Below are 24,498 nucleotides of genomic sequence, written 5' to 3'. Positions count from 1 at the left end.
TTGTGTGTGATAATAGCGCGTGTCTGGATTGCAGAAAAGAGCAAGCCCGTCCTTTTTCACCAAACAATTAAATCACTAATCATGTAATCTATAGTCATTAAAGAATGACTTTTCCAGCACAAGAAGTAAACATTGGCGCCGGTGCGAGTATGCGCACACATTGCGGCAAAAGCACATCCTCACTTGCTGCTGAACAAAGATGCAATAAGAAAACGAGTGTCAAGATAAAATCTCTAATGTCCTGTTAACTGGGAATTAAATTTTTACAGGCTTTAAACGGTCGTGAGTATAATGCTCTTATTTTATCAACTAACTTCCCATCAGCTACGATTAAAAATTTGTGAGCTTCCGAAGTGTTAGAATTTTTCGAAAGAATGACGCGGTTTTTACTGTACAGAGAAACCAACAGGAATAAAACTTTAAGTGGTTCTCAGAGAAGCAGTAAATTTACAGCAAACAAAAAGATTTATTGGTACCTGCCCATCATTGCGTCAATTTCCAAGTACACGCTGACAATTGGCGTGGATCTATTTCTTCCTGTAATTTTTTAGTCAGAACCATGCAAATTACATTAATTACGCTCCGCAGAAACGTGTGTCAGTCGTTCTAATAACGGCGTGGAAAGAGCGGAAAACAGGATGCACAGCTAATTATTTGCGTAGTCGTATTACTGAAAATCTACCAGTCTTATCAGATAGACTCTTTGAAAACGTCTGCCAAGATAATCTAAAAGCTGGGAGCTCAAGACTGATTAGCATCAGTCTTGTCGACTTTGCCTAATTCAAAACGGAACCGCTCGGAATAGCCGGCTGAAACGTCGATTTCAGCGAGTTTTTTCAGTGCATGAAATGACAAATTTATAAGTTATTGGACGTGGTAATAACTGTACTATTAAACACTCTTATTAACGATTATTAATGATGGCATCTCTTCAATTCTTCACCGCTGATGAATATCTGAATTCCCTTCATTTATCACACTGTTTCTTGCCGTCGTTTCATCAACGTAGAAATTACACGTTACTTATACTATTATTAAACGGCAAAACGCTCAAAAAAGATAATCCGAGAGTTTGTGGAATCGAGTAGGTCTTCCGGGTGGGGCAGCTTTTAGACCTTTTTGAAAGAAAATTTTACAACAAAGCTTACATAGTTCTTGCAGCGTTGATCTTATCCTTTGTTTTATTCTTTCGTCTAGACCTTTAGATGCTGGAACCCCATTTTTTTAGGATCGGAATATTCTTATCTTGGGTTTAATAATAATAATCTAATTTTCATCCAATTTTAACGAAACTTTATAAGTTTTCTGGAAGAAGTTTTAGCCAGAATACTTTAGTTTGTAATATACTGAGTGTTGCATCAAAGCTGTGTTAATATAGTAGTACAGTAGGTCTTCTTTTCCGTCTTATGTAGTTCTTGATAACTTGAAATCGTTTAGAAGTTTAAAAACTAGAAGTAGTATATAAATAGTCATTGAGAAGCCAGAGTGGAAAAAAAATGTACCGACTGAGCCATAAGTTTGCCCACTATGATTTTTCTAGAGGCGAAAGTACACTTATTGAGCTTTACTTTGAGACTAAATTTAATAAAATAAAATGTATCATTTATTTAGAAAATTTGAAATTGTCATTTGGTCGCCAGTTTGAAATCTGAGCGCAAAATATACAATTCAATCAATTCTGCAATTGAATTGACATGGATGGATTTTTTTTGCCTATAGATTCATTAGATTTCTTTAGTTGTTGGTATTTTGGGATTGCTTAGATTAATAGTTTTTTTTTATTTTCAGTGAATCCGTTTTTTTGATCAAAACCTCTTTTTTTTTCAATTCTTCTACCCTTTAATTAAAATCTGACAGATTTTAAAATACAATTTATTCCCAAACACCAAATTTCGTCAAAAAATGCTGACGCGCGTTTCGATAGCAATGCTACCATCATCAGAGCGATGATTTTGGAATAAATTGTATTTTTGATAATTTTTGTCAACACCAAGATTGGATCCAACAAATTTCTGTGACAGATTTTAATTGAAATTTATTGGAATTTTTTACATCACTGGGTCCCTCGAATCACTTGAATTCGTTGGAGTTTTACAATCAGATTCTCTACATTATTTCCATTTTTAAAACTAATTTCAGTTCAAATTAATAATTGAATTAGCGCTGCATTTGTTGAATTTTCCGCGTTAAAAGTGAACTTGTCTCTCTGATGCATATTTTATTCCTGCTCTAAACTTTAACTTCACCATTTCGCTTGATTTGTTTGTCTGGAAAAGAAAATCGCGTTGTCCCGAGTCCAAGAACTTGTAGTAATCGTCCCTTTTCTTTATATCAGTGTCCTAACACTTACAGTTTGTATTTTTCCAAAGTGATAAAATACCAAAGCTGCAAATATTTTTGGTGAGCTCCTTATGCATAGAAGATATTTTTGGCACACTTCAAGTCTAAATTAAACATTCATCTTATGTGTGATTATTTATTGTCTGTATTTTTACAATACTCGAAGCCACAAAGAATCTTCAGTTTGTAAGCATCATTAGCGTTTGACATATCTAAAGTTTATAATTGGATTACCATCATCAAGAGTCAATTCTCTGCGATTATACGCATTAACAATGAGAATGTAATCAGAAAATAACGAGGAGAGACTGAGGTAATAATATTTCTACATTATAATTCTCTTCGAAATTTAATACGAAATAGTTTGTCACTGATTATACAAAACTTTTCAAAGATCGAAATTTATTTCGCACCTTGAAAACCGAAATGGAAACCTTTTCTTGAACTCAGCGGAATATAAATCAGGGATAAGTGCTTTTAGTTTCAAGATCTATAGTAGTTTGTTTGAGATTGATGGAAATCTTTCTCTTCTAATGTACGTCGAATGTATGTAACTCTTGTTTTTTAGGGTTGCTACCCGAAGAGATCGCCTCTAATTTTACATATTCGGAAAAATGACCTCTTTTTGCATAAAAGCTACCCGTATCTCCCCGCCCAATGCTTTTTCTTGAACTAAATAACCCCAAAACTGATAATTATTGACAAATTTTACGAAACTGCGTCAATCATAAAATTTTATGTCGCTGTTTTTAACAACACACAAATCGATTAATAGAAAAATCGCACCACAAACTATTTTTAGAAGATTGCACAGTTGTGGATGAATCTAGGACATACGTTTTATGGTCCAGAAACTTCTGAACGCTGATATTTAGCGGTGTCCTACATTTGAAAGGATTTTGGGCATTTTTCCGGGACTTTTGAGCTTTTTTCGGTGTCGTTTCTAAAAGCGTAAACATTGATTTTTCTAAAACGTAGACGGAAATGTGTCAGGGTCACTTTGCTCTCCAGCTTAAATCGAGTGAAATTTTATTTTTGTACCACGAAAACGGAAAGTTTTAGAGTAATAAAGTTGTAGAATTAATAATCGTTACTTTGATAACACAAAAATAGTAATGTTTTTTTATGCATAAATCCGCAAATTTTACGACAAAACATCGATAAAAGTAATTTATCACATTACTGCGCAAATTTGTAATGTAAAATTAATTATTGTTATTAAAGAGATGCCATAAAATTTGTATATTATTATTCAGGTCGATTTGCTCTAGATCAACATTTTTATTTGTGGTGCCGATTTGGAAATTGCCATGCGTGGGGGACGTGTTTCGGAATTTTACCTGTAAATTGAGGGTGGAGGAAATTACCCCAATGCAACAGGTCGTGTCTGGAAAAATGAGGGATTTATAGGGAGCTTTTGTCGGCGAGCTTTCTCCAGAGACGTTTGTTTGTAAGATCGGGACACGTCCAGAAGTAACATTTGGAGAAATCCTTGGAGTATCATGGAAATTACATGAAATCCTTGGGAGATGGAAGGGATACGATAGAATGTAACAAATTCAACTGGCAGAGAAGCAGACGCAGAGACCAGTGTTAACGTTCAATCGCTGTGAGTAGGTTGTAACGATGGAAGTGGTGGTGGTTTGACAAACGCGTGTTGTTTCAGCATTTTCAGCACGCTAACTGAAACTGAAAACTCGATTCTACCTAACTAGGACGCTATAGGAATATTTCTTTTATTTATTAAGTGAGTCTCGATCCTTGGTGAAATTTTTCTCACTGCAGATAACTGCAACAATGCGCTTTTTTCTTTGCGACAATGCAGAGGTTATCAATCCATTCAATTAAATTTAATTAAAACGCTAATTAAGTGGGAAAGATGCTTCACAGTGGGTGATCAATCTAATAATGCAAAAAAAACGTACGCACGCTTAATCCACGAAAACTGAAATTACTCGGAAATGTTTGTTATTTCACGCTGCAACCGAGAAAATCGAAATTTTTCGCGTAAACATCGTCGGTGTTTGCAGTTAATTTGTTTGCATAGGGCATTAATCCGTGTAATGATAAATTGACAATAAAATTGCCGGGAGGTCACGGCATCTGACCATCTAATCTTAAAACTGCTTTGATTCAATTCAGGTCGGGTCATTAGAAACATGTTGACGTACAGTTTTTTAAATTCCGAGGCGCCAGATTTTGCAGTGCTTACACAAATTTCATTATTCGGTGAATTAGAAATTTTAATGTGACCCGTTTTTCACACGAAATAAATTTCTTCCGTTCGCCATGCAAACTCCAGCGGGGAAATTTATTAAAGAATCCTAGGATTCTTTTATCGTTTCCTTGCCCTGCCTTACTATTTTCTCCACTGCGCCGTTTTATTATCACGACGGTATTTTATATCTCTAGTTTATAAAGTGATTCAATTTTTCGTATTTACATAATTTTCAAGAAAACTTTGACATGCAAATCTGACCACAGGATTCCCATTAACACTCTCTTGATTGTCATGCAGGCACGGCCTCCATTACCGATTTCTCATATAAATGGTTCGAAAAACATGTAGAAATTTTTATGGCGGTTTACAACTTGCTAACTCAACTTTTGTCGTATAAATATGGCTATGAAAATATTATTGGATGATTTTAAAGCTTTCAAACTTTTATATTTTCTCAGAAACCGCGAATCAAAAATTACTCATTTGTGTTCGAAACCGCAACAATTTATCCATTTTCAGGGTGACCTGAGGTCAATTAACGACGAGCTTGATAAAAACCCGTCTGATTAGAGTTTTTGGGAGAAATAAAACAAATTTCATCTTTCTTTTAGCAAAGTTGGGAAAGTTCCGCAACCAAACTTACACAATACAGTTCTGTAATAATAGTATCGGACTGAAAATAACTTGGAGAAGTCACATGCATTATCCTTTAACAAAATCCTCGATGGGGAGTGGTAAAGCAGGATTATCGCTTATTTGTTTTGACGTAAACTGTCGAGGGTACTTTCTTGATATGGAGTGGGCGCTTCGGATTATAATAGAGGAAGTTAACCCCTCGAACAAAAAAGATTTTCTGAGAACGTTGTTTACATTTTTCTCCAGCTCTTTATTATTGCTAACTCACGTTGTTTAATACAATCCCGGGATGGAATAATTTGGCGGCAGCGCAGACAAATTATTTAAAAACTTCTTGTTTCGGACCTGTGTTATTACCACCTTTTAATCGAAATGAGATTGCAGGGATTGAGATGAATCAGCCTTGTGAAATTTTTATTCGGAGAGAACAAAGAAAGATTCTGTTCAGTCATCCTGCACGAAATACCGAAAGGAAAAATTCGAATTCAAAAGTGGAGTTTTTTCGTTGCTTTTGATATGTAAGGAAAAAAATGTTGGGCGTAGGAAAGAATCCGAGCTGAAGTGAAAGCGATGTAAAATCAGGAATGTGGCACTCGAAGGCAAAAATTTATCATTGTTGCTGTTTATGAACACAAAGTCGCAGGGGGGTAATGAAAATTTTGACTTTCCTTGTTCGAATCCGATCACTTTCTTGGTTCCTCCATTCGAATTTTTGCACGTATTCTGATGTAAGAAACTGGTTTAGCATTTGCAATTTTCTACTAAGCACTTCACGATTTTCGACTTTCATCTGATAACCACTCGAGGTGATTGGGGCCGTGTATTTTGATCAACACTTTTCACGCTCATTATTTCTTTCATTTTCGACATTCGATTATATGAAATAGATACAAGGATCATTAATACAGCTCCATTATCCTTGGCTTTTGAATTCTATAAAATTTGAGGTCTGAGTTTCTCATACAATTAACAGTATTTCTGGTTGAAAGTAATTAGTGTTGTAGTTAAAAGTTGTTAGAGAAATTTCTTGCTCTTCAGTTAGTAATTTTCAACATCACACGTCGGCTGTGTTTATTGAAGAAGAGTGTTATGACTAGAATTGCGTAAGGTTACAAAATTGTATGTGTAACGTGAGGCTATAATTTAGTCTGCAAAGAAATCCAATAAACATGTTGTACGTCTTTATTAACACCTCCTATTATCGTCAAACAATGCTCGCGATTTTCTTTTAGTATTTTCAGGAGATACGAATCCGACAAACTGGCAGTAATAACGTACATAATGCTAATGAAAACGAGTAATATAAATCACTCTTGTGTTAGATACACATTACGCAACCCACTGGCCAGATATGTAGTTTTCAACTCCTCAGTCGTTATGATTTATGAAAGAGCCTTCATTCGCTGGATTTTTTAGTGGAGGCCAAGCTTAATCCATCAACTGAGCCAGATTAGTACCGGATTTGAACCGATAATTGAATACTCACTTGCGCCAGGTCACTGATAGAAACTAATTTGTGTTTAGCTAATTTATTTTTTGTATTGTGTTCTCATTACCCAGTTATAACACTTAAACAGATCGTAAAACTTATCATCGTTCGAAAATTCAAATATTTACCTCTAGGCCCAATAAAAAACCAACGTAACAGACTTGGGGAAAATAAGGATTAATAGATATTTATAATAATGTATGTTTATATACATTCGTTTTTTTATGTTTTATTTATCTACTCTTTAAGCTGTCGTAAATCTTGTTAAATAACATAATTAATTCTTTTCAGGATGGAGAAACGATTGAGGTTCATCAGATTAGCTAGTTTCGTACTCATCGTGGGCATCAGCGGAGTTAAAACTGAATACCATCCTGGAATCGGTACGTAACATTTCTACTTCTTATCAATAAAATTAAATTGTGCTGGTAAATGATTGACACTCGGTAAAAACTCTGAAAACGTGCATCTCCGATAACAAAGTTTTCTCTACTGACTCCGACATTCTGTCTTGTTTTTGTGATAAGTGTCAGACACAATATCAATCGTGAACTTTGGGTGCAAGTTGCAACAAGTTCCAGACAAAAATCTGCACTTTTACGAATATTTTATGTCTTGTTTAGACGATACACCTAATGTTGCAATATGTCTAATAACTTTCAATATCTTTCGATGTTTATCTTTATTGAGTCGTCGCCGATTCTGCTTTACTCTCATATCAAAGAAAGGAAATAAATGATGCGGTTTATTGTCTCAAGACAAAATTGTGTATGGACTTGTCGAATTTATTCTGCTGGGGATATTTCGAAGGAGATTTATGGAGTATTCGCATTTACCAATGTGGAAAGGAAAGGAGGAACTGGTTTAGATGACATAATTTGTCAAATCGTTAGAGCAGTTAGGACTAAAACAGTTCAGCGGTACTTGGGTCAGTTTAATCCGTTCGTTTTATGCACGCTTGTTTATTTTTTTATAGAAAAAGGTTCACTAAGTGATTTCAGAATAAAAAGAACACAGAACAAGAAAGTCACATTTATACATTAGGACACCTGTTAAGAACAAGTACATAAATCGTCTGCTTCTGATTAAAATAAAAATGTCGCTGAGTCAAATGCAGCTTTTATTTTACTATTTTCGCCATTTATTTTGTTGTGTTAAAACTGTCGTGTATTCTTTTATTTTATTATGTAAGAATGAATATAAATGGTGTCGCAAAACCAATTATTTATTGTAGATAAATGCAATTTTGACTTTTTTTTCTCTTTGAGCTATTAATTTGTCTGGTCAAAACTACAAAATGTTTATGGATTATGTTAAATAGAAATAAATTAAATTAAAGATCGGAATATTTATTTACTTAACGTCTCAATTTAGTCGTAGTTTGCAAAATTGAAAAAAAAAATCGAGTGTTTTTATTTCCATTTGATTTGCTTAATTTTTTCCGTTTCTGTGGATCATGGAAAAAATCAGTTTCTTTGTACGTTTAAATCTACAAAACTGCCGCAGTTAATTAAATTAAATTTTCTTCATCTTAATATTTCTTATTTTATTTTTTCCAAAACCCAATTAAAAGCGGTTTTGGCCTTGATCGGGTGCAAAAGCAGTGCCTCCAACTTCAAAGCAAACATTAGAACCAAGAACTAAAAAATCCAAATTGCCGAATTATTTCCTTTCCAAACAAGAAAAATAAATATGTTGGAATATCTCGAGATTATTGACTCTGTTAATTATAAAAATACAAAATCGTGGCCTTGTCCGATTATTAATAAGCAAAAACGTCGCCGAAGTCAATTGCGCCTCTTTGGATTCCCAGAACTGATTTGTCAGCCCAAAAGAGCTTGCGGCGCAGCTTTAAGAGCATTCCAAACAGTGCAAATCCTCGGAATGATAATATATGTAAAAGCTTAGATCCTTCAGATTTTGCGATAGCCTGTGGCACGAATGTCTTAATTTCGCTGGTGTTATAGTATTGTAAATTTTCGCCACGTGCATACAGAGTGTGCAATCAAAGACCAATCCTTGTGGTATTATCAGATGCAAGCGACACCATATTCTAATTTAAATTGAATTAAATCAAAGTATTTTTATGGTTGTTGGCACACCTGCAGCGAAGTTGAGCGCGTGCTAGTTAAGTGAAAGTTACAAGATTTTTTGAGCACCTAATGAAGATCGGAATTAGGCGAAAAAGTGAGGTAAAAATGGCAATTACACGGTTGGCTAAGTAGCAGTTTATGTGTTCTTGGAAGAGACAAATGTTGGTCGTTTTAGCATTCTGGGTATCATCAGTTGACTTTGTTCCCGCACGGATAATCATTACATGGTTTTCACATTTAACCCATGGCTATTGGAATGCTTAAAATTCTTGAGATGCCTTCCTGTTCCTGCATAAATATTTGCTCATTGTTTTATTAGTTTTGCCATCTGATATTTATTCAATCGAGCAATTTAACGAGCGAAAATCGTTTATCGTGTCCTCGGGGTGCTCGTGACGCGGCTAAAGCATAAAAATGACGTTTTTACCATCGATGGAAAAAAATTCAGCGCTTCGAGCCAAACTCTGGAATTTTTGAGTTGCGTTTGAGACTTAATTATCTTGAGAAAACATGTGTATTTGGAAAGAATAGGATGTCGCGGCGATTTTTACGGCATTCTTATTTGATAGCAGTGGCCCCGCTGGCGATATATCTTATTTATAGGCGATATTATGCGTATTTTGCGTTTTTATTGTATTAAAAAGGATCTGACTTATATTTATGACCTAATCAAATATTTAATTGCTCGCCATAGATTTGCATTTTACACAACTCAAATACCAAAAGGCACACGGTACGTTTATTGCCAGGCGAGAGTTTAATGTCGTCGTGAATTTATGCCAGATGGGTTTTTCTAATTTTTATTAATTGAGCTTGCTTCATAAAATCTAACCTGATGGCTTCGACAAATATCATACATATTTTAACGGGATAAATGCGTCCTTGGGGCATTTTCTATGACCTTCTCAAGGACCATCAACTTCAAGGTATTACATACCTATTTATGGTCCAAATGTAAATGCCTTTTTAAACGTTTTTTTGAAAAAAGTTTCCATTTAGGGACATTTTACCAACTCACAAAACAGTGCTTTAAGGAGTTTCTTAAACCATCGGTAACAGTTGAAAAACAATGCTGTAATATTACTATTAAAGCACAGAATCAGAAAATAGTTATTTGTTTATGGTATAAGTGAACAAAACGAAGACGAGGCGGAGCCGAGTCTAGTGACTTTTACTCTTTAAGGTTGCTCTTCTAGCAAATATTTTGGAAATAAAACATTCTAACCTCGTTTAAAACAATTGAGCACACTCCTGTGATACCACCGGTAAACAAAAAATATCTATTTTCTTTTTAGAAGCTCAGGCTCATCTGTATGTCTCCAAAAAGGTTGAAAAAGGACGGCGGCTTAAAAAAATAGTTTAAAGCCAAGTGAGATAATGTTTTTAGGTGTACTTATAATAGAATATTATTTAAGAAGTTTTATAAATGTCACTTTAGTCACAAATTCATTTATACACGAGCGGCGCTAGAGTACAAAGTACGAGTATCCAGAGTAGTTTATAAGCGTGTTACATACTATACTTTTTCTACAACTTTTTGGTGATGCTAAGTGACAGTTTAAACACATCGCGTCGTCATTTTAGTCACGAGTTGAAGTTAGCCACTGATGAAATTGACAGTTCGTTAAAAATTCATTTGTGGTTTCAAATTTGAGGTCGTAGAAAAAGTATAGTAAACTGCTCTAGACGCTCCTACCTAATGAACTCGTGACTAAAGTGACATTTATAAAACTTGGTACGTAATATGCTATTATTTACGTGTATTATACAATTTTTTTTCAATTTCGCAGGATTAAATTTTTTTTGTAAGCTAATTTTCATTTTTGGCGGCTATTATTAGTATATAAAATGTGGATTTTATTAGTAGGAATCGGAAAACGTTCTTCTTTCTGCATTTTTACCAATGCGAGCAACAATAAAGAATAAAAAGCAGAGATACGAATCTCTGTATGTACAAGAAGTAGATTCGCATGTTGTTAAATGGCGATCGCGTTTAATATTTATGTCCAATAAAAACACGTTAACTAGCGATTTATTTAGTACTAAATACAAACCGTAGACGCATTTTTGAATTTATAATTCGTTTTCAATCCGCGATTGATTTTTTCGCGTCGACATCTGGAAATAATTAATCAATTATCGGCCAACAGGAGATGTTGTCTTTTTGCTTTGACTCCATCCTGCCCTGTGTAAATACGCTAGTAGCGGGCCGAATTAAAATACCAAAGAAATGGACTCAGACAATAAAACTATCAACAGATTTGATAATAATAGCCCTAGAGTACACAATGGGATATAAAAAGGCAAAAAAGCCGGACCGTGTAATAAAACCGTCAAAATAAAAGCGCAGGACTGGAGTACCTCGGGCTATCTGAGTGCCCCATTAGACAGCATGTTAAGTGGTGACCACCTGGGAGAACCACAAAAAAATCTTTAAATTCCTTTTGCTTGCCAATTAAAATCAGATGGGAGTTTCTCTCTCTCCGAGCAGAAAATTTCACGTAAACACAATAAAATTGCATTAATTAGGTACCTGTAGCTCAATTGGATATTTTCGTCCTTGTAGGTCAGGAAAATGGCGTGGATGCAGCGGACCCATTTCCAAAAATTAGCATTTTTATAGCCATTTCACTTTTAAATTTAAAGGTGCTTTAAAAGACATTTCCAAAATGGGACGTTTAAATTCTTTCATAATTATATTTCGCTGATTAATATCGAATGTGTATAAAAAACCAGATGAGCAGGTTTAATTTATGCAAAATTTCGAAGTCACTCAACACTGCTACCGGAATACGCGATAAGAAAACGAAAAGAAATTGACCCAACTGCTTGGAAACAGCTCCAGAGTAACGTTTTTTTCACAATGTGACATATTTACACCGCCATTCGTTTTGTTTTACCTTTCGGATTATTAACCGTTGCTTCGAGCTCCATTTTCGCCTCTTTTCCGAGTCAAAGGAAAACACGGGTCATTGAAAATTTGTTTGATGTGAACTAATGATGGCTCGTTGATGCCAACTGGCTCACAAAGCTAGCCTATAATATTAATCACTTGTAACTGCCTCGTTCTTAATCAGGGGAATTTTGAATAATTTAGATAGCGATGGGACTTATTTTCATTATAATGGATGAGTCTACAGAAATATTCGGATGGTGTTAGTCCCCAAACAAACAAACAAATCATTTTCCTGCTAATTGATTTTCCCCAACTTACTTGGAATTGTTAGCTGGTGGATATCAAATGATTTTACCTGCGTGGAATATAAATTGGAAATTACGCCGATTTGTTATGTCATGTGCGATTACTCTGGCTCGTAGCAACGAGATTAAAAATCAGGAAGAATTCAAGGAGCTTCAACGGAATGCGACATTAAATTCATAAAGGTGCGATTTTGATTTGACCTTTTCTGCATGATTGAGTGTTAAGATGCAAACTTATATTGCGCGACGACCGGAAAGAAGTCCGCGCTCACTTTTGAAGTAGGAAGCGATCCGGCTTAGATTAAGCAATTGTTGTCTGTAAGTTCAAAAGACTTGTAATTTATCACCGTTGCAAATTACACCACTAAATGTATCCGGCACAATTATATCAGAGTGACTACATAAATTAGGTTTTTATCTTATATGTAAACGACCGTATATTATTTAAATTCTAACACACGTTTTCTTCGGGATACAATATTTGATTGATTTTTTATGCGCATATTTGATAAATATTTTCGTCGTGTAACCTTGCCCGGGTTCGCCCACTTACCCAGTATGCATCAATTTAAATGCAAAACTGTGTAAAAGTCAATGCCATGGACGGTTCGAAATTCCCGCCAATTTTGGCGAAAATTATGCCAGTGAGTAAGCGAAGGAAAACCAGTGGTGCAGCGGTGATTCATGTTGAAATTAAGTGCACAAGTTGTATTTCCTTGTTTGATTTGTATATCATAAATGTCATACACATAAAGGTCGTAAAGTGGAAGAAATAGAGAAAAAAAAACTGAAAAATGCAACGAATGGGTACGTTTCCATTGCATCATGTGAGATAATTTAAATACTTGTGAAGATTTATGGAAAGTTTAGTATTCAAGGTTTCCCTGTGCCGCAAAAAATCCAAAATATTCCAAAAAGCGCGGGACCCAAATCTGCAGCAGGAATTTGTTGCAAGTCTCCGTTTGTAGCAAATATTATTAACAACCTGTCGGTGGCAAAAACGGACAATTCATCAGTAGAGCCCACACACGACTAATAGCCCTGACAGTTCTACTAATTAAAGATTCCTTTTGAGAATTCCCCATTAATTTCGAAAACGTTGTCAACTGGAAGTTATGTAACTCGACCGGGATAAAAGTGATTATTTGACAATTCCCAGAACGGCGCGCAAAGCGCCTTTTAAAGGCTCTAATTTTAAGACCAACCGGTGAAAATATCGCCCATTAAGAGAAACAATAAAGTCATAAGATGGGGGCGCTTTTGGCGGTGCTTCTTCTCGACCGGGTGGTCGGTCGGTCATCCTGTCCACCAACCCGCCCATTACCTTTATGATTTACTGACCACTCAGGTGGGTTACATTTTAATTTTCGGTTAATATACCTGGCTTGCCGACCGGGACACACCTTGTGTTTGTTTTATATCACGACGTGATTACCTTTCTCGTGGGACCGAATCAGGACAGGACCGGCCTAATTCTTATTTTTATAAATATTCATAACGTCAAATCTACGAGGAAATTTATGTCAGTGACAATTTGTTCCATTGGGATATAAATCAAAAAGTGGACGATCATAACTCAAAGTCGACAAGGGACTGATTTTTTTTCGGTGAGTGGCTTTCAGGTTCAAATTAGAGAATTAAGTGCGCAAGATGGTGTGCACTGATATTATGGACATTTCAAGTAACACGTGAATTATAAGTAATAGTTGTCAAGTGGTAAAGAGAAAATGCAGGGATATTTGCATAATTATGTGCTACGTTGGCATACTTCCATTCTATGCGAGTTAGTTTTCAGACACTAATAACATACTCAGGTGCTACATTGATTTATCTACCTTGATATACAAGTCTTATCATAAGATATCAAAACATGAGCGCCTTCATCATTTTTTCCTAATGTGCTAATAGTCCATCATTAAACTGTTAGTAGAAAATCCAAAATAAATCAACACGACGCAAAGCGGTACCTCAAAAAATCGGTATTTACTGTAATTAGAAAGTTAGAACTATTATCTATATTACATATTTTTTTTGTACTTAGTATTGCAGTTTACTATAATTTTAATGTTTTTCAACCAACTCTAATTGAGATAAATAGCTCAGATTTATTAGCGGATAACGAGCTACTAGTTGCAGAATACTAAATAACTAAATACTCTATAATTTTCACGTTTAAAGTGTTGAAAATGTAAATTTAGTCTCGTTAAAATAAAGATTCATTGACAATTTTTAAACTGTTTAAACTCACAAGTAAATTGAACAAAAATTTCAGAAAATTGTCGTTCTGCAATTTTTCATTGTTGCTGGTTTACTCTGTAGAAACGAACAAAGAAAAAAAGAAAAAAAATATGAATACTTAATTATTGTTCGTTTATTAAGGGATTATTTTATAGTTTTGACTAGCAATTGACAGGTGTACCAACTCACAAAACACCGAAATATAAATTTTTTGCAAATTTTTCTAATTTGTCTATTAAATTCAATTTTTTTTACAAAACTTTTCGACGTTGCAATGTTAACAAATCTATTAATGCATCCATGCGGAAAGAGTATGTTAACGCACCCAAAATGAATACGAAAATAGATCAAACAAGTTTTTTTTTGCAATTTTTTCAAATTTGCCTATTAAATCAAATTTTTTGCAAATTTTTCTGACGTTGATATGGTAACGAAGCTATTAACGCATTTAATGCGGAAATAGTTTATTAATGCACTTAAAACGAATGCGGAAATAGCTCATCCGTTGGCACAGTGAATTAGAAAAATTTAATTTTGAGGTATCGTCTTCAGTTTAGATTGTGGGTTTTTCTAGATTCTTCCTGTAAATCCTCTTTAGATTCTCTTGTTTTTATTTCGAGATTCTCTCTAAATTTTCTTTATATTTCTTGCATATTCTCTCTAAATACTTATTTTGATTCCTTCTGGCTCTTTAGATTTTCTGGAATTCTGAAATACATACTTTATAGATTCTCTCTAGATTTTTTGATTTCACGTTAATTAAATTTTTAAATTCTTTCTAGAAACTATTTTGATTTCTTCTAAATTCTCTATAGATTTTTACACATTATTCCAATTCTGTCTTCCTCTTCGGATTAGAAAAGATTTGATTTTTAGGGCCGTAGATTTACTTAACAAATTTCTTTTGAATTTCATACAACAGATTCCGTCTTCATTCTTTTTAGAATGACCCGATTTTTATAAATCTCTTAATTATTCTTCAGTTGTATCTTTACATTGTTGGAATGTAAGTAACATTTGGTCAGATTTTCTGCTTCGTCTCTTTTTCGATTGTGTTTTAAATTCTCTGAACAGTTTTTTTTCTGATAATTCTTCGTATTTTTATTACATTTTCTAGATTTTTTTATCTACAATTGTCTCAGATTCTACTTAATCAACATTTTCGTATTTGTAAAGATGACTCAAAAATTCAATTTTTTTTTATTTGGGTCTGTTGTAGCACTGAAATTCAGAGAAGTTGTTCCGACGAAAAATCAAATAACACGCTTTAAAACAGTTAGCTCAACTTTATTCATGAGCCCAGAAACATTTCATTATTTTTTGTAATGTTTCACTGTGGATGGAGGCGCTCACGGATTTTCTGCCCGAAAATAAATCTTTCTGTAGTTTTGAGGTCTTAGTGAAAGTTGTTTTGTTGTGTTTTTTCCGTGAACAAAAAACTGAATTAGCATTAACTAATTTACAACTAATTTTTCTAAATTATCGCCTTCATTTATCATGTAACTTTGAAACAAAATTTCTAAATAAATCTTTCAACACGTAGAAGCATTGCGATTATTACTTAATATCTGTCAAAATGTACCTCTATTTTGTCATTTATGTAACGGGAAACACTGAATAACAAATCCTCGTACTTTGGATAATGATATAAATTGCGCAACTCCGCTCTAATTTTTCCAATTTATATCTCTTACGATAACTCGGATGAAGAAAAATATGAGCGGTATTTTTATTAATTTAATTAATGGTGTACCTAATTAGTGCTCGAAATAGATAACAAGACGAAAACAAATTTCGAGGAAAAAGTGAAAGGAGTTATTGAATAGATTTTTTAGAGAATTGAAAAGAGCCAATTAAAATTCGAAAAACCGAAAACAATCGAATTTTTAATTGCCACTTAATGGTTATCGGTGGCTCGCTTTCAAAACACTCTTCCGCTGTTTGCATTCATTTCGTTATCTCAAGTAAATGAATGTCGGTGTCTTATATTACAATGCGGTGCTCATTGATATTTCTTCTTTCCTATCGCGAATTATCACAGGTCGCGGCACGTGTTGGTATGATTTTACATAAATTACCGCCAACACTTGTGTCCTCTTAATTACAATGACGAAACTGCGTTTCTTAAAACCTGAAGCTCGATTATTAAATCGTTACAAGTATTTTTGTTCCGTTGACGGCAGCAAAAGCGCTACTGGCCATAAATTTCGAAGGATGAAGCCTTGAAGATTTAAGTAAATTTAAAAGTGTATTATAATGTAAATAAATGGGATTATTAAATTTGATACCACCCGGTGATGAAGTCGTCATAAATTATGATCCGTTCGTGCTTCTGGTTTACTTGATACAGAGATGTGTTTAGAAGTTTTTAAAGATTTTTTCGTGTTTAGACGTGGCGAATATGTTTTCGTTAGGTGAAAAGCGAAGGTTGCAACAGACGCAAGAACCAAATTTGATGAACAACATGGCTATTTTCGGGAAAATGGAAATTATCCTGCGAAAACCGGTACAGTTTCAATTGCTTCGGTATGTTGGAATTTCCTCGAGTTGACAGTCGGAAAAAATAAACCAATTAATTTAATATCCACAACTCACGTTGGCTTATTCAAATTAAATTCTGATACATTCAAGCTAAGACAGTTAACTAAAATACGATAACCATTTCTGTCATGTAAATAATATAGCATCATTAATAATACAAACGGACTGTTTTAAATTATGCGCCATACGGATTTGTGTATCGAAGATTTTTATCGAACTTGTTATAAATTGTTCAGAGGATTCAGATCGCGAATCAGTTAACCTTATATTTCACTTAGATAACTGGTCATAAATCACCAGTTCCGTCATACTCAACCAAAAGGTGTTTATGATAAGAGATTCGATGAAATGCTCAAAAATATCATATCCTTGGGATGCAAGTGTTTATTGACAAAAAACTATAATTACATACTCGATTGAAGATCTTAATTGTTGCGTTGTGGTGTTAAGTGACATTTGCAAAGGACAAATCGTAAATTTGTGGCGTCTTGAAACATGTTCGCATTGAACATTGTTGTAATTTTTATTTTAATCTATGACCTATTGAGATTTTGCAATAATTTAAGATATCGAATGTCTGCTATTGTGGTATGCGAGAATTCCACACTACGGTCATATTTTTTAATATATTATAATATATTTCGCATATTAAATTCATGAAATATGTACAGACTACAGAAGGATCTCGTACAAACATTTTTTCGATGAAAGCTAATCTATTAAAATTACAGTGAATCGTGAAAGATTATTGTAATAAACCCACAAAGTGAATGCCACGACGTGGATTGTATTTTTGAACATAAATTATCTTTTTTTTTCTTGTTTATTTACAAGTTTTAGTCATTTATTAGTCTGCAGAGGTTAATTACACGTTTATGAGTATGGAAGACTCATGAAATGTTCATAAACATGCAACAAAAGTACTGGATTTTAAAACAAAAAGTGAAGAATATGTCGGAACGTGTAATTACTGTTCTTTTGTAAGTGGAGTGGAGAGGAATATAGAAGTTCTCGTTTCTTGCTAAGCAGTTAAATCAGAAAGATCCACGAATGATCATGTTAAGTTGTTGTTGGTGATTAACACAAAATTTTCTTCATTAGTTTGGTAACTGATGATATGAAAAAAGTTAAAAAGAAATTCAAAATTTGTATTTCTTGGTCTATAATTCTGCAATTTGGTGGAAATAATGAAGGAATAGAAGGTCGTTGGACCTCAAATTTGATAACGATTACGCTAAAACCACCAAAGTTGTGACATTGTATATAAAATGGTGAAAATTCTCGGTGTGTGCGATGTTACAAATTTTTAAAATTCGTTTTCCTTGATCAAAAATTTTGTAATTTGATGGAAATAATAAAAGAATCAAAGGAAATTTGATCTCCAAATTTGATAACATTAGCGTTAGAATTACCAAAGTTGAAAAATCTTATACAATGTGATAAAAATTTTCGGTCATCTCTCCGATTTGTTTTTCTTGGTCAAAAATTTTGTAATTTGGTGAAAATAATAAGGGAATCGGAGGTAATTAGGCTTCCAAGTTTGATAACCATTGCATTAAAATCATGAAAGTTGTAGCATTTTATACAAAGCGCTGAAAATTTTCGGTCGGTGTTACAAATTAAATTTTTTTAAATTTGTCTTTCTTGATCAAAAATTTTGTAATTTGCTGGATTTAATAAGGGAATCAAATGTAATTAGACCTCTAAATTTGATGTCATTAGCGCTAAAACTACCAAAGTAGAGAAATTTTATACAAAGTAATAAAAATTTTCAGTTGGGTTTCCGAATCAAAATTTCCAAAATGTGTCTTTCTTGGTTAAAAGTTTTGTAATTTGGTAAAGATAATGAGGGAATCGGAGGTAATTAATTAGCCCTTTAAATTTAATAACTATTGCGCCAAAATAAAGTGGTGAGAATAGGTAGGTACTCGGCCGATGTTCCCAAACCAAAATATTTTTAATTAAACTTACCAAAATTAAGAAATTTAATAGATACGTGTACAAATTTGGGCCAAAAAATCCAATTTTATTACGTTAAAATGCCAAATTTATATAAAGCAATACAGTAGTTTTAAAAATAAAAAATTATTTTTTTTAATTTAACACGCTCTTTCTTGCTGCTTGTCAATTTATTAATTATTGGAAATTATTCCACCTTAAGTTTGGATACCCGGACTAAAAAATTCCGTTATGTGTTGTTATTGAGGTTGTTTTTAACTCTCGATGTGGCGCCTATGGCCAACCTTCCGCTATACAGCCCGAGGCGTCAAAATACGCTCCTAAAAGTGGCGTTTCCGAGCTGTCACGATATCTTTTGATAAGGATTAAGAATAATTTGTAATTTAAATAAATCGTTAACGCCACGGAAAAAATGGGATCAATTATAATAGCATTAAGTTTTTTATAGAAATCTGTCAACATACCAAGAGTTTATTGTTAATCAAATTATAATTTAGAATTTAGATTCGCAATTAAGGCTTAGAAGTTTTAAGTTTGGTAGATCTAGGTGTGTTCCAATACATTGATTACAATATTCCCATAAATCAATTAGAAATAAAATAAACCACGAAGGCAGTCGCATTATTATTAAATAATTTAATGCCGATCGTAAAGGTTATAAATAAAGAATTTATAATTGTATAGGAGATACGGTTGAGTTTGAAAATCTCAGAACCCACTTAACATATGAATTATCATTAATATTGCTGTTAATAAAACTTAATTAATTCAAAACATAACACCTGCATGATTGCATTTGCATACGTAACAATGTCACACTAGTTATTTTTACTCGGAACTCGTCCGTTGGTACTTGATTGCAATTAAAATCCTCCGACATGACGTTATGCAAGAGAATTTTTCTGCCAATTAAAGAGAATCTGGTAATCAGTGTCACTTGACTTCTAAAATTAGAAGAATCAGAGATATCTCCACTTAAATTTGATTTTCTCCAAAAATAAGACGTCGCCGACGATGACAGGTAGAAATCCCCCATGAGTTTTAGGCTATTTCCAAAGAGCTTAATCTGTCGTTAATGCTTTGACTCATTTTATGCTATTTTCGAATTACCAGCTCAGTTCATCATGGGAAAATCTCGATAGAATATTGAAAGTTCGTTGTGTGTGGTATCGCTATTGTTCTCCGTCAATAAAACTAATAATTCTCGTTTTACGATCGATAAAATATTTATTTGTTTTTATTAATATTTAATACGCATAAGTTTTACTTCATGCATGTGTATCTACCTTAACAATTAATTAGTGTTTGTTTGCGACGTGTAATTATCCTGAGCAAGGAGTCATGAAACAATAGTCAATATTGAATAATTCAATTTCTCAATCGATTCATAGAAGATCGTAACAATTTATGTGTGCGTCCCAATCACTATTATATTGTAACACAAACTGACAGCTATTTCTCCGGATTTATACCGGATTCCTTTGAACAATGCGCCACCGCTCTTATTATACCGACTTGAACGAGTAACAAGTTATTGTCCATAAATGCCGCAAAGTAATAAGCTGTACTGTTGTATAGTCACGCGCAATTCTGAAGATGTTTTCAGTTGATGAAAGAATTTATAATGTATTGATACAAAAAAACCAACGCGTCCTTCGAGCGCAATAAATTCAAGAGAAGGTAATAACGTTTTTTGCCTCAACTTATCCTTTCTGAATAACCATAATTAGCCCTACTGAACCCTTGTTAATCCTAACGTTTCTTTTTATGGCCCCCAGAGCTCGCTTCGCTTCTCCGCCCATGTTTTCGCTGTTTTGTTTATAGTCCAGTGAGTGGTTGTTTTTGAAAGTGCAGCAGTGAAGCGTCTTGTAGTAAAATACATGTGGAGTGCACCTCACTTGATGCACACCTGCAGTTGCAGGACATACGACCTTGGCCTCGCGGCCTGCGTCCTGCTGTTTAACGAGAGATTGTATGGCTGTTACCTGTTAGTGCCGTTGCACGAATGTCAAAACGATGCAGCCGTGCACTTGCCACTTTATGGACACATTAAATTAATCAATCATTTACATTTTACGCAAACTACTACAATAACATTGCTATTTGTTTACAAGCTGTGACGAAATCGGACTACGCTTGTTGGGAGCAGGAACGTTTTATTGTTGATCTTAATAGTGTCGCTTTTATGGTATTTAACTTGTTGCAAATTTGCCGTTGAGATTGTTTATTGATTGCTAATACTTTGAATCTTACACGTTCATAGAACGCGTTACGACACGAGAGCTTTGTTTTATTGCTTATTTATTGTGTTTTATATGTTGGCGGTTTAATGTTTGGTGCCTTAAGACCGCTCTTTATAAATAAATATCGGGGACACTTTGTTGGTTAAATGTACAAGGCGTAAAGTTGTAGGTACATCTCAAGGTTTCGTGATGAAAAAATTATTCTATTATTACCAACTTCACTTGAGCTGCACTCTTATGGCTAATTATAATGAGTACAGCTTGATTGTTTTGAACGTTGTAATTTCATATTTGTTTTATGGTGGTTTTCTTTCATTTATTCTTACGAGTTTTGCCTAGAGACTGTTAATTAAAATGCACAATTTTGCTGTCTTAATCTACCACAAATAAATATCCTCGAAGGGTAGAGACTGTTTCTAGTGTTTATTTCATTTTAACGCATTTTCTTTTACAAGACAAACTCGCTGCATCTTTGGATGTTTCAAATTGTTCAAGCATGTTATAAAATTGGAGGCAATTTTCATTATTCGCATTATTTTAGTTTTTGCATTCCACACTCGTGTGGAATTTATTTCAATCTTCAGACTTCGTTGGATTTTCTACGATCGTTTCAATAATTTGACGATTTACAATTTTTAAAAAACCCTCTCAAAAATTGCTACTTTACGGACTCATTTAAGTCTGTAAAATGAGTCTTTTTCGGACTCAACCCCAGGTACAACAATATGAATAAATTATTGGGTTTTCACAATTTTCTTTGCGTTCTCGTATTTATTTTTTTGTGTTTATTTCAAACAATGTGTTAATTATTTTTGAGAAATAATTAATCACACATTCTAAAGAGGTTTAATTGTGTTTTTGGAAGCTTTAATTAAAAATTTTTGTTTGTAACACGTTTTTAAAACGTTTTTGCAACTACGTCTCGTCCGTAAAAGCAACGATTAGTCCGCAAAAACTGTATTTTAGGTACTTTTTGAACTAAAATTTGGACCAAAAACCTAAAATTTGATTCTGAGCAACTTTTATTGATACATGATATTGTGATAAAATGCATTTTTTTGGTTTGTTTTTGAATTGCAAAGTCTAAATTTAAAGTCGAAGTACCTATTTTCAAATATTTAAAAAAAAAAAATTAAAATCATTAGTACGTACAATTAAAATGGTTTCGTAACTTTCTAGAATGTTTAAGATCAAACTATTTTGAAAAATTAAAAAAAAATATTGCAAACCTCGGCTACCCCTCGGTATCTGTTTTATTCGCAATTATGGCTAAAATTTATAATGACTCACTTTCCAAATCTCTAAAACCTCAGATAAAATCATATAAATAAGATAAATAATCAGATAAAAGAATTTTGAAAAATTTTGGATAAGATATACCTAGGAGTAGCCGAGGTTTATATACTATTTTTTTCACATTTATGTCAAAAATTTATAATGGATTATTGCATCTACAAAATTGATACTTGAAGTCCATTTTGCAATCGATAAAATATGTGGAAATAGTACTATTTAAAAAACGCAGTAGACTAATAACTTGGCAACTTACAATGATTCTTCAACTTACAATTCAAAATTCTCTGACTGATAAAATTCAAATTCCTACCCCTAAAATAGCGATACGAGCTTGCATTTGATTATTTAAAAAATATGGAAAAATTTTAGATTTTTTAAATTCTTTCTTTGTTCTAGCTTTTCTATAATCTCTACTTTTCTCATTCAATTCTTTAATTCATATTAGCATGTGCACCGACCAAAAATTTAGCAATAAAGCACAAAATCAATTTAATTTTCTAATTATTATTTTTGTTGAAATTCGCGCTTAATTAAAACTCCGTTAAAAGTTCTTGTGTTTGTTTACAACAGAATCTTGTTTGAAATTTGTTTGTGTACGAAAACTTGAATTTTATATAATTTTATAATACCTCTTTTTTATTATATTTCTTATTGATGCTTCAAGTTCAAACATTTCCTAATTAAATTTGAAAAACATTTCGTAGAAAAAAGTATGTTTACCTTCACTTTAAATATTCTGATAAGTAAATATTTGTTTAATAATTTTTAAATATTTCTAACGCTTCCTAATCAGAAGTGTATATTTAAACAATAATTTTTATTTTAACTAACAAAAAATTCAACGAAATTTTCTTAAATCGCTGAAATAGTCGGGAAACAAAATTTGTTGCTTGGGGTTATACAAAATGTTAAGAAGAGAAAGGTGTGCAAATAATTTCACACAATAATTATACGTTGAGATAGAATTGTGATAACTATATTATGAAAAGACGCGAAGAGATTTTCTAATCTAATAATAATAATTTGCAAAGATTTAAACGAATCGTGGTCAGTGCTAGTGAAATTCTCTTCGAATACTGGAGCACGTCACGAATACCAAAATTCTAACCAAAATTCCACAAATTCCTGTCAACAATATCGAAAGTAACAAATGTGAAATTCTCTGTAAATTAGAGTAAAAATTTCGAAATTTGTTACAACACGTTCGATTTTTATCTGTCAGCATGAGATTAAGTCCGATTAAAGTACCAAAACTTCAATTCCGATTTAAATAAATTAAGCATCGAGAAACCGAAAGTCCATCAATAATCCGATAATTTTCGCTATTTTATGACATGGGTGCTTTCCGTGGCCGAGAATCCGCGAGGTTAATGGCCCCATGGCAGTTGACCCAGCCGGACAAATGATCTTGAACGTACGCAAAAGACCTTGAGAGTAGTGCCAACATTTCCACCTACGATATTACGTAACCAATTTGATTGACCCAAATTGTAAAAAAGAAGAACATCCTGAAAATGGCTGAAAAATGCTAATGTGGCTGCTACAACACCTGTTAACTGACACCAACGTATTTCTGGGTACGGTATACACCTGCTGATGAGGTCGTTGCTGAAGAACAGCATCGCTAATCCGCAAAGGGCAAAAACCTTGAAAGCTCTAATTTGTTAAAAGCACACTTTCCGTGTTGAGATAAATTACAGTGTTCGCTTTGAGTACCGAAATTTTTAAATGTCGATGAAATCGGATCCTCCAGCTACTACTCATTGATCAAATTACAAAAAATGAGTAATTGCTGAAGATACGACCCAACCAAGGCGTGGTTTTACCTCTTTCACAAGAGCTTGATAAAATCAATCTGATAAGACGCCGGTAGGCTTTCGGTAATCGAAACTTGTGTGATTTTTGGTACACGTTTATGACGTTCATTAAATTAGAAATTTTATTATTTACGACCAGTGAAAATGACGGAGTTGTTGGGAATCATGTAACATTCCCTAGAACAACTCTCCACTATTGTAAGTCGCTGACACATTTGATATATTGCATATCATTATGCAGATCGCAAATTGATATTATGTAATGAATACGCAGGCATTAAATCCCGATGCAAATACCACAGATTCATATCTAAATCAATGAGAAATTTGTCCGCATTTTTATTGTTTTCTAAAGTTATGATGATTTTATGGTAATGATGGATTTCATGGAAAGACCCACGGAGCCAGGGGACAACATTTTCAA

At 33.5% G+C, this 24,498-nt stretch overlaps 1 protein-coding gene across 3 annotated transcripts in view; it reads left to right on the top strand.

Annotated features, from left to right (window-relative positions):
* The first annotated feature begins 3,903 nt into the window (after nucleotides 1-3,903).
* LOC148168886 (BMP-binding endothelial regulator protein-like) overlaps nucleotides 3,904-24,498 on the top strand; it is a 42,107-nt gene continuing 21,512 nt past the window's right edge. The window contains exons 1-3 of one of the 3 annotated variants that reach the window (XM_088046448.1): nucleotides 3,904-3,949; nucleotides 4,007-4,087; nucleotides 6,978-7,069. In XM_088046448.1, coding sequence (XP_087902574.1) covers nucleotides 6,979-7,069 — 91 coding nt within the window. In that variant the 5' untranslated portion in view covers nucleotides 3,904-3,949; nucleotides 4,007-4,087; nucleotide 6,978. Of the gene's footprint in view, nucleotides 4,088-6,977; nucleotides 7,070-24,498 lie in introns of those variants that run through there. The other 2 variants (XM_088046447.1, XM_088046449.1) reach the window with 2 other exon arrangements.

Source organism: Gnatocerus cornutus, chromosome 9 (assembly GCF_029298725.1).
Source record: "Gnatocerus cornutus isolate USDA-ARS CGAHR chromosome 9, icGnaCorn1.1, whole genome shotgun sequence".
In the NCBI taxonomy this organism is placed as follows: Eukaryota; Metazoa; Arthropoda; class Insecta; order Coleoptera; family Tenebrionidae; genus Gnatocerus; species Gnatocerus cornutus.
This window is presented reverse-complemented; position numbering and strand designations above follow the sequence as displayed.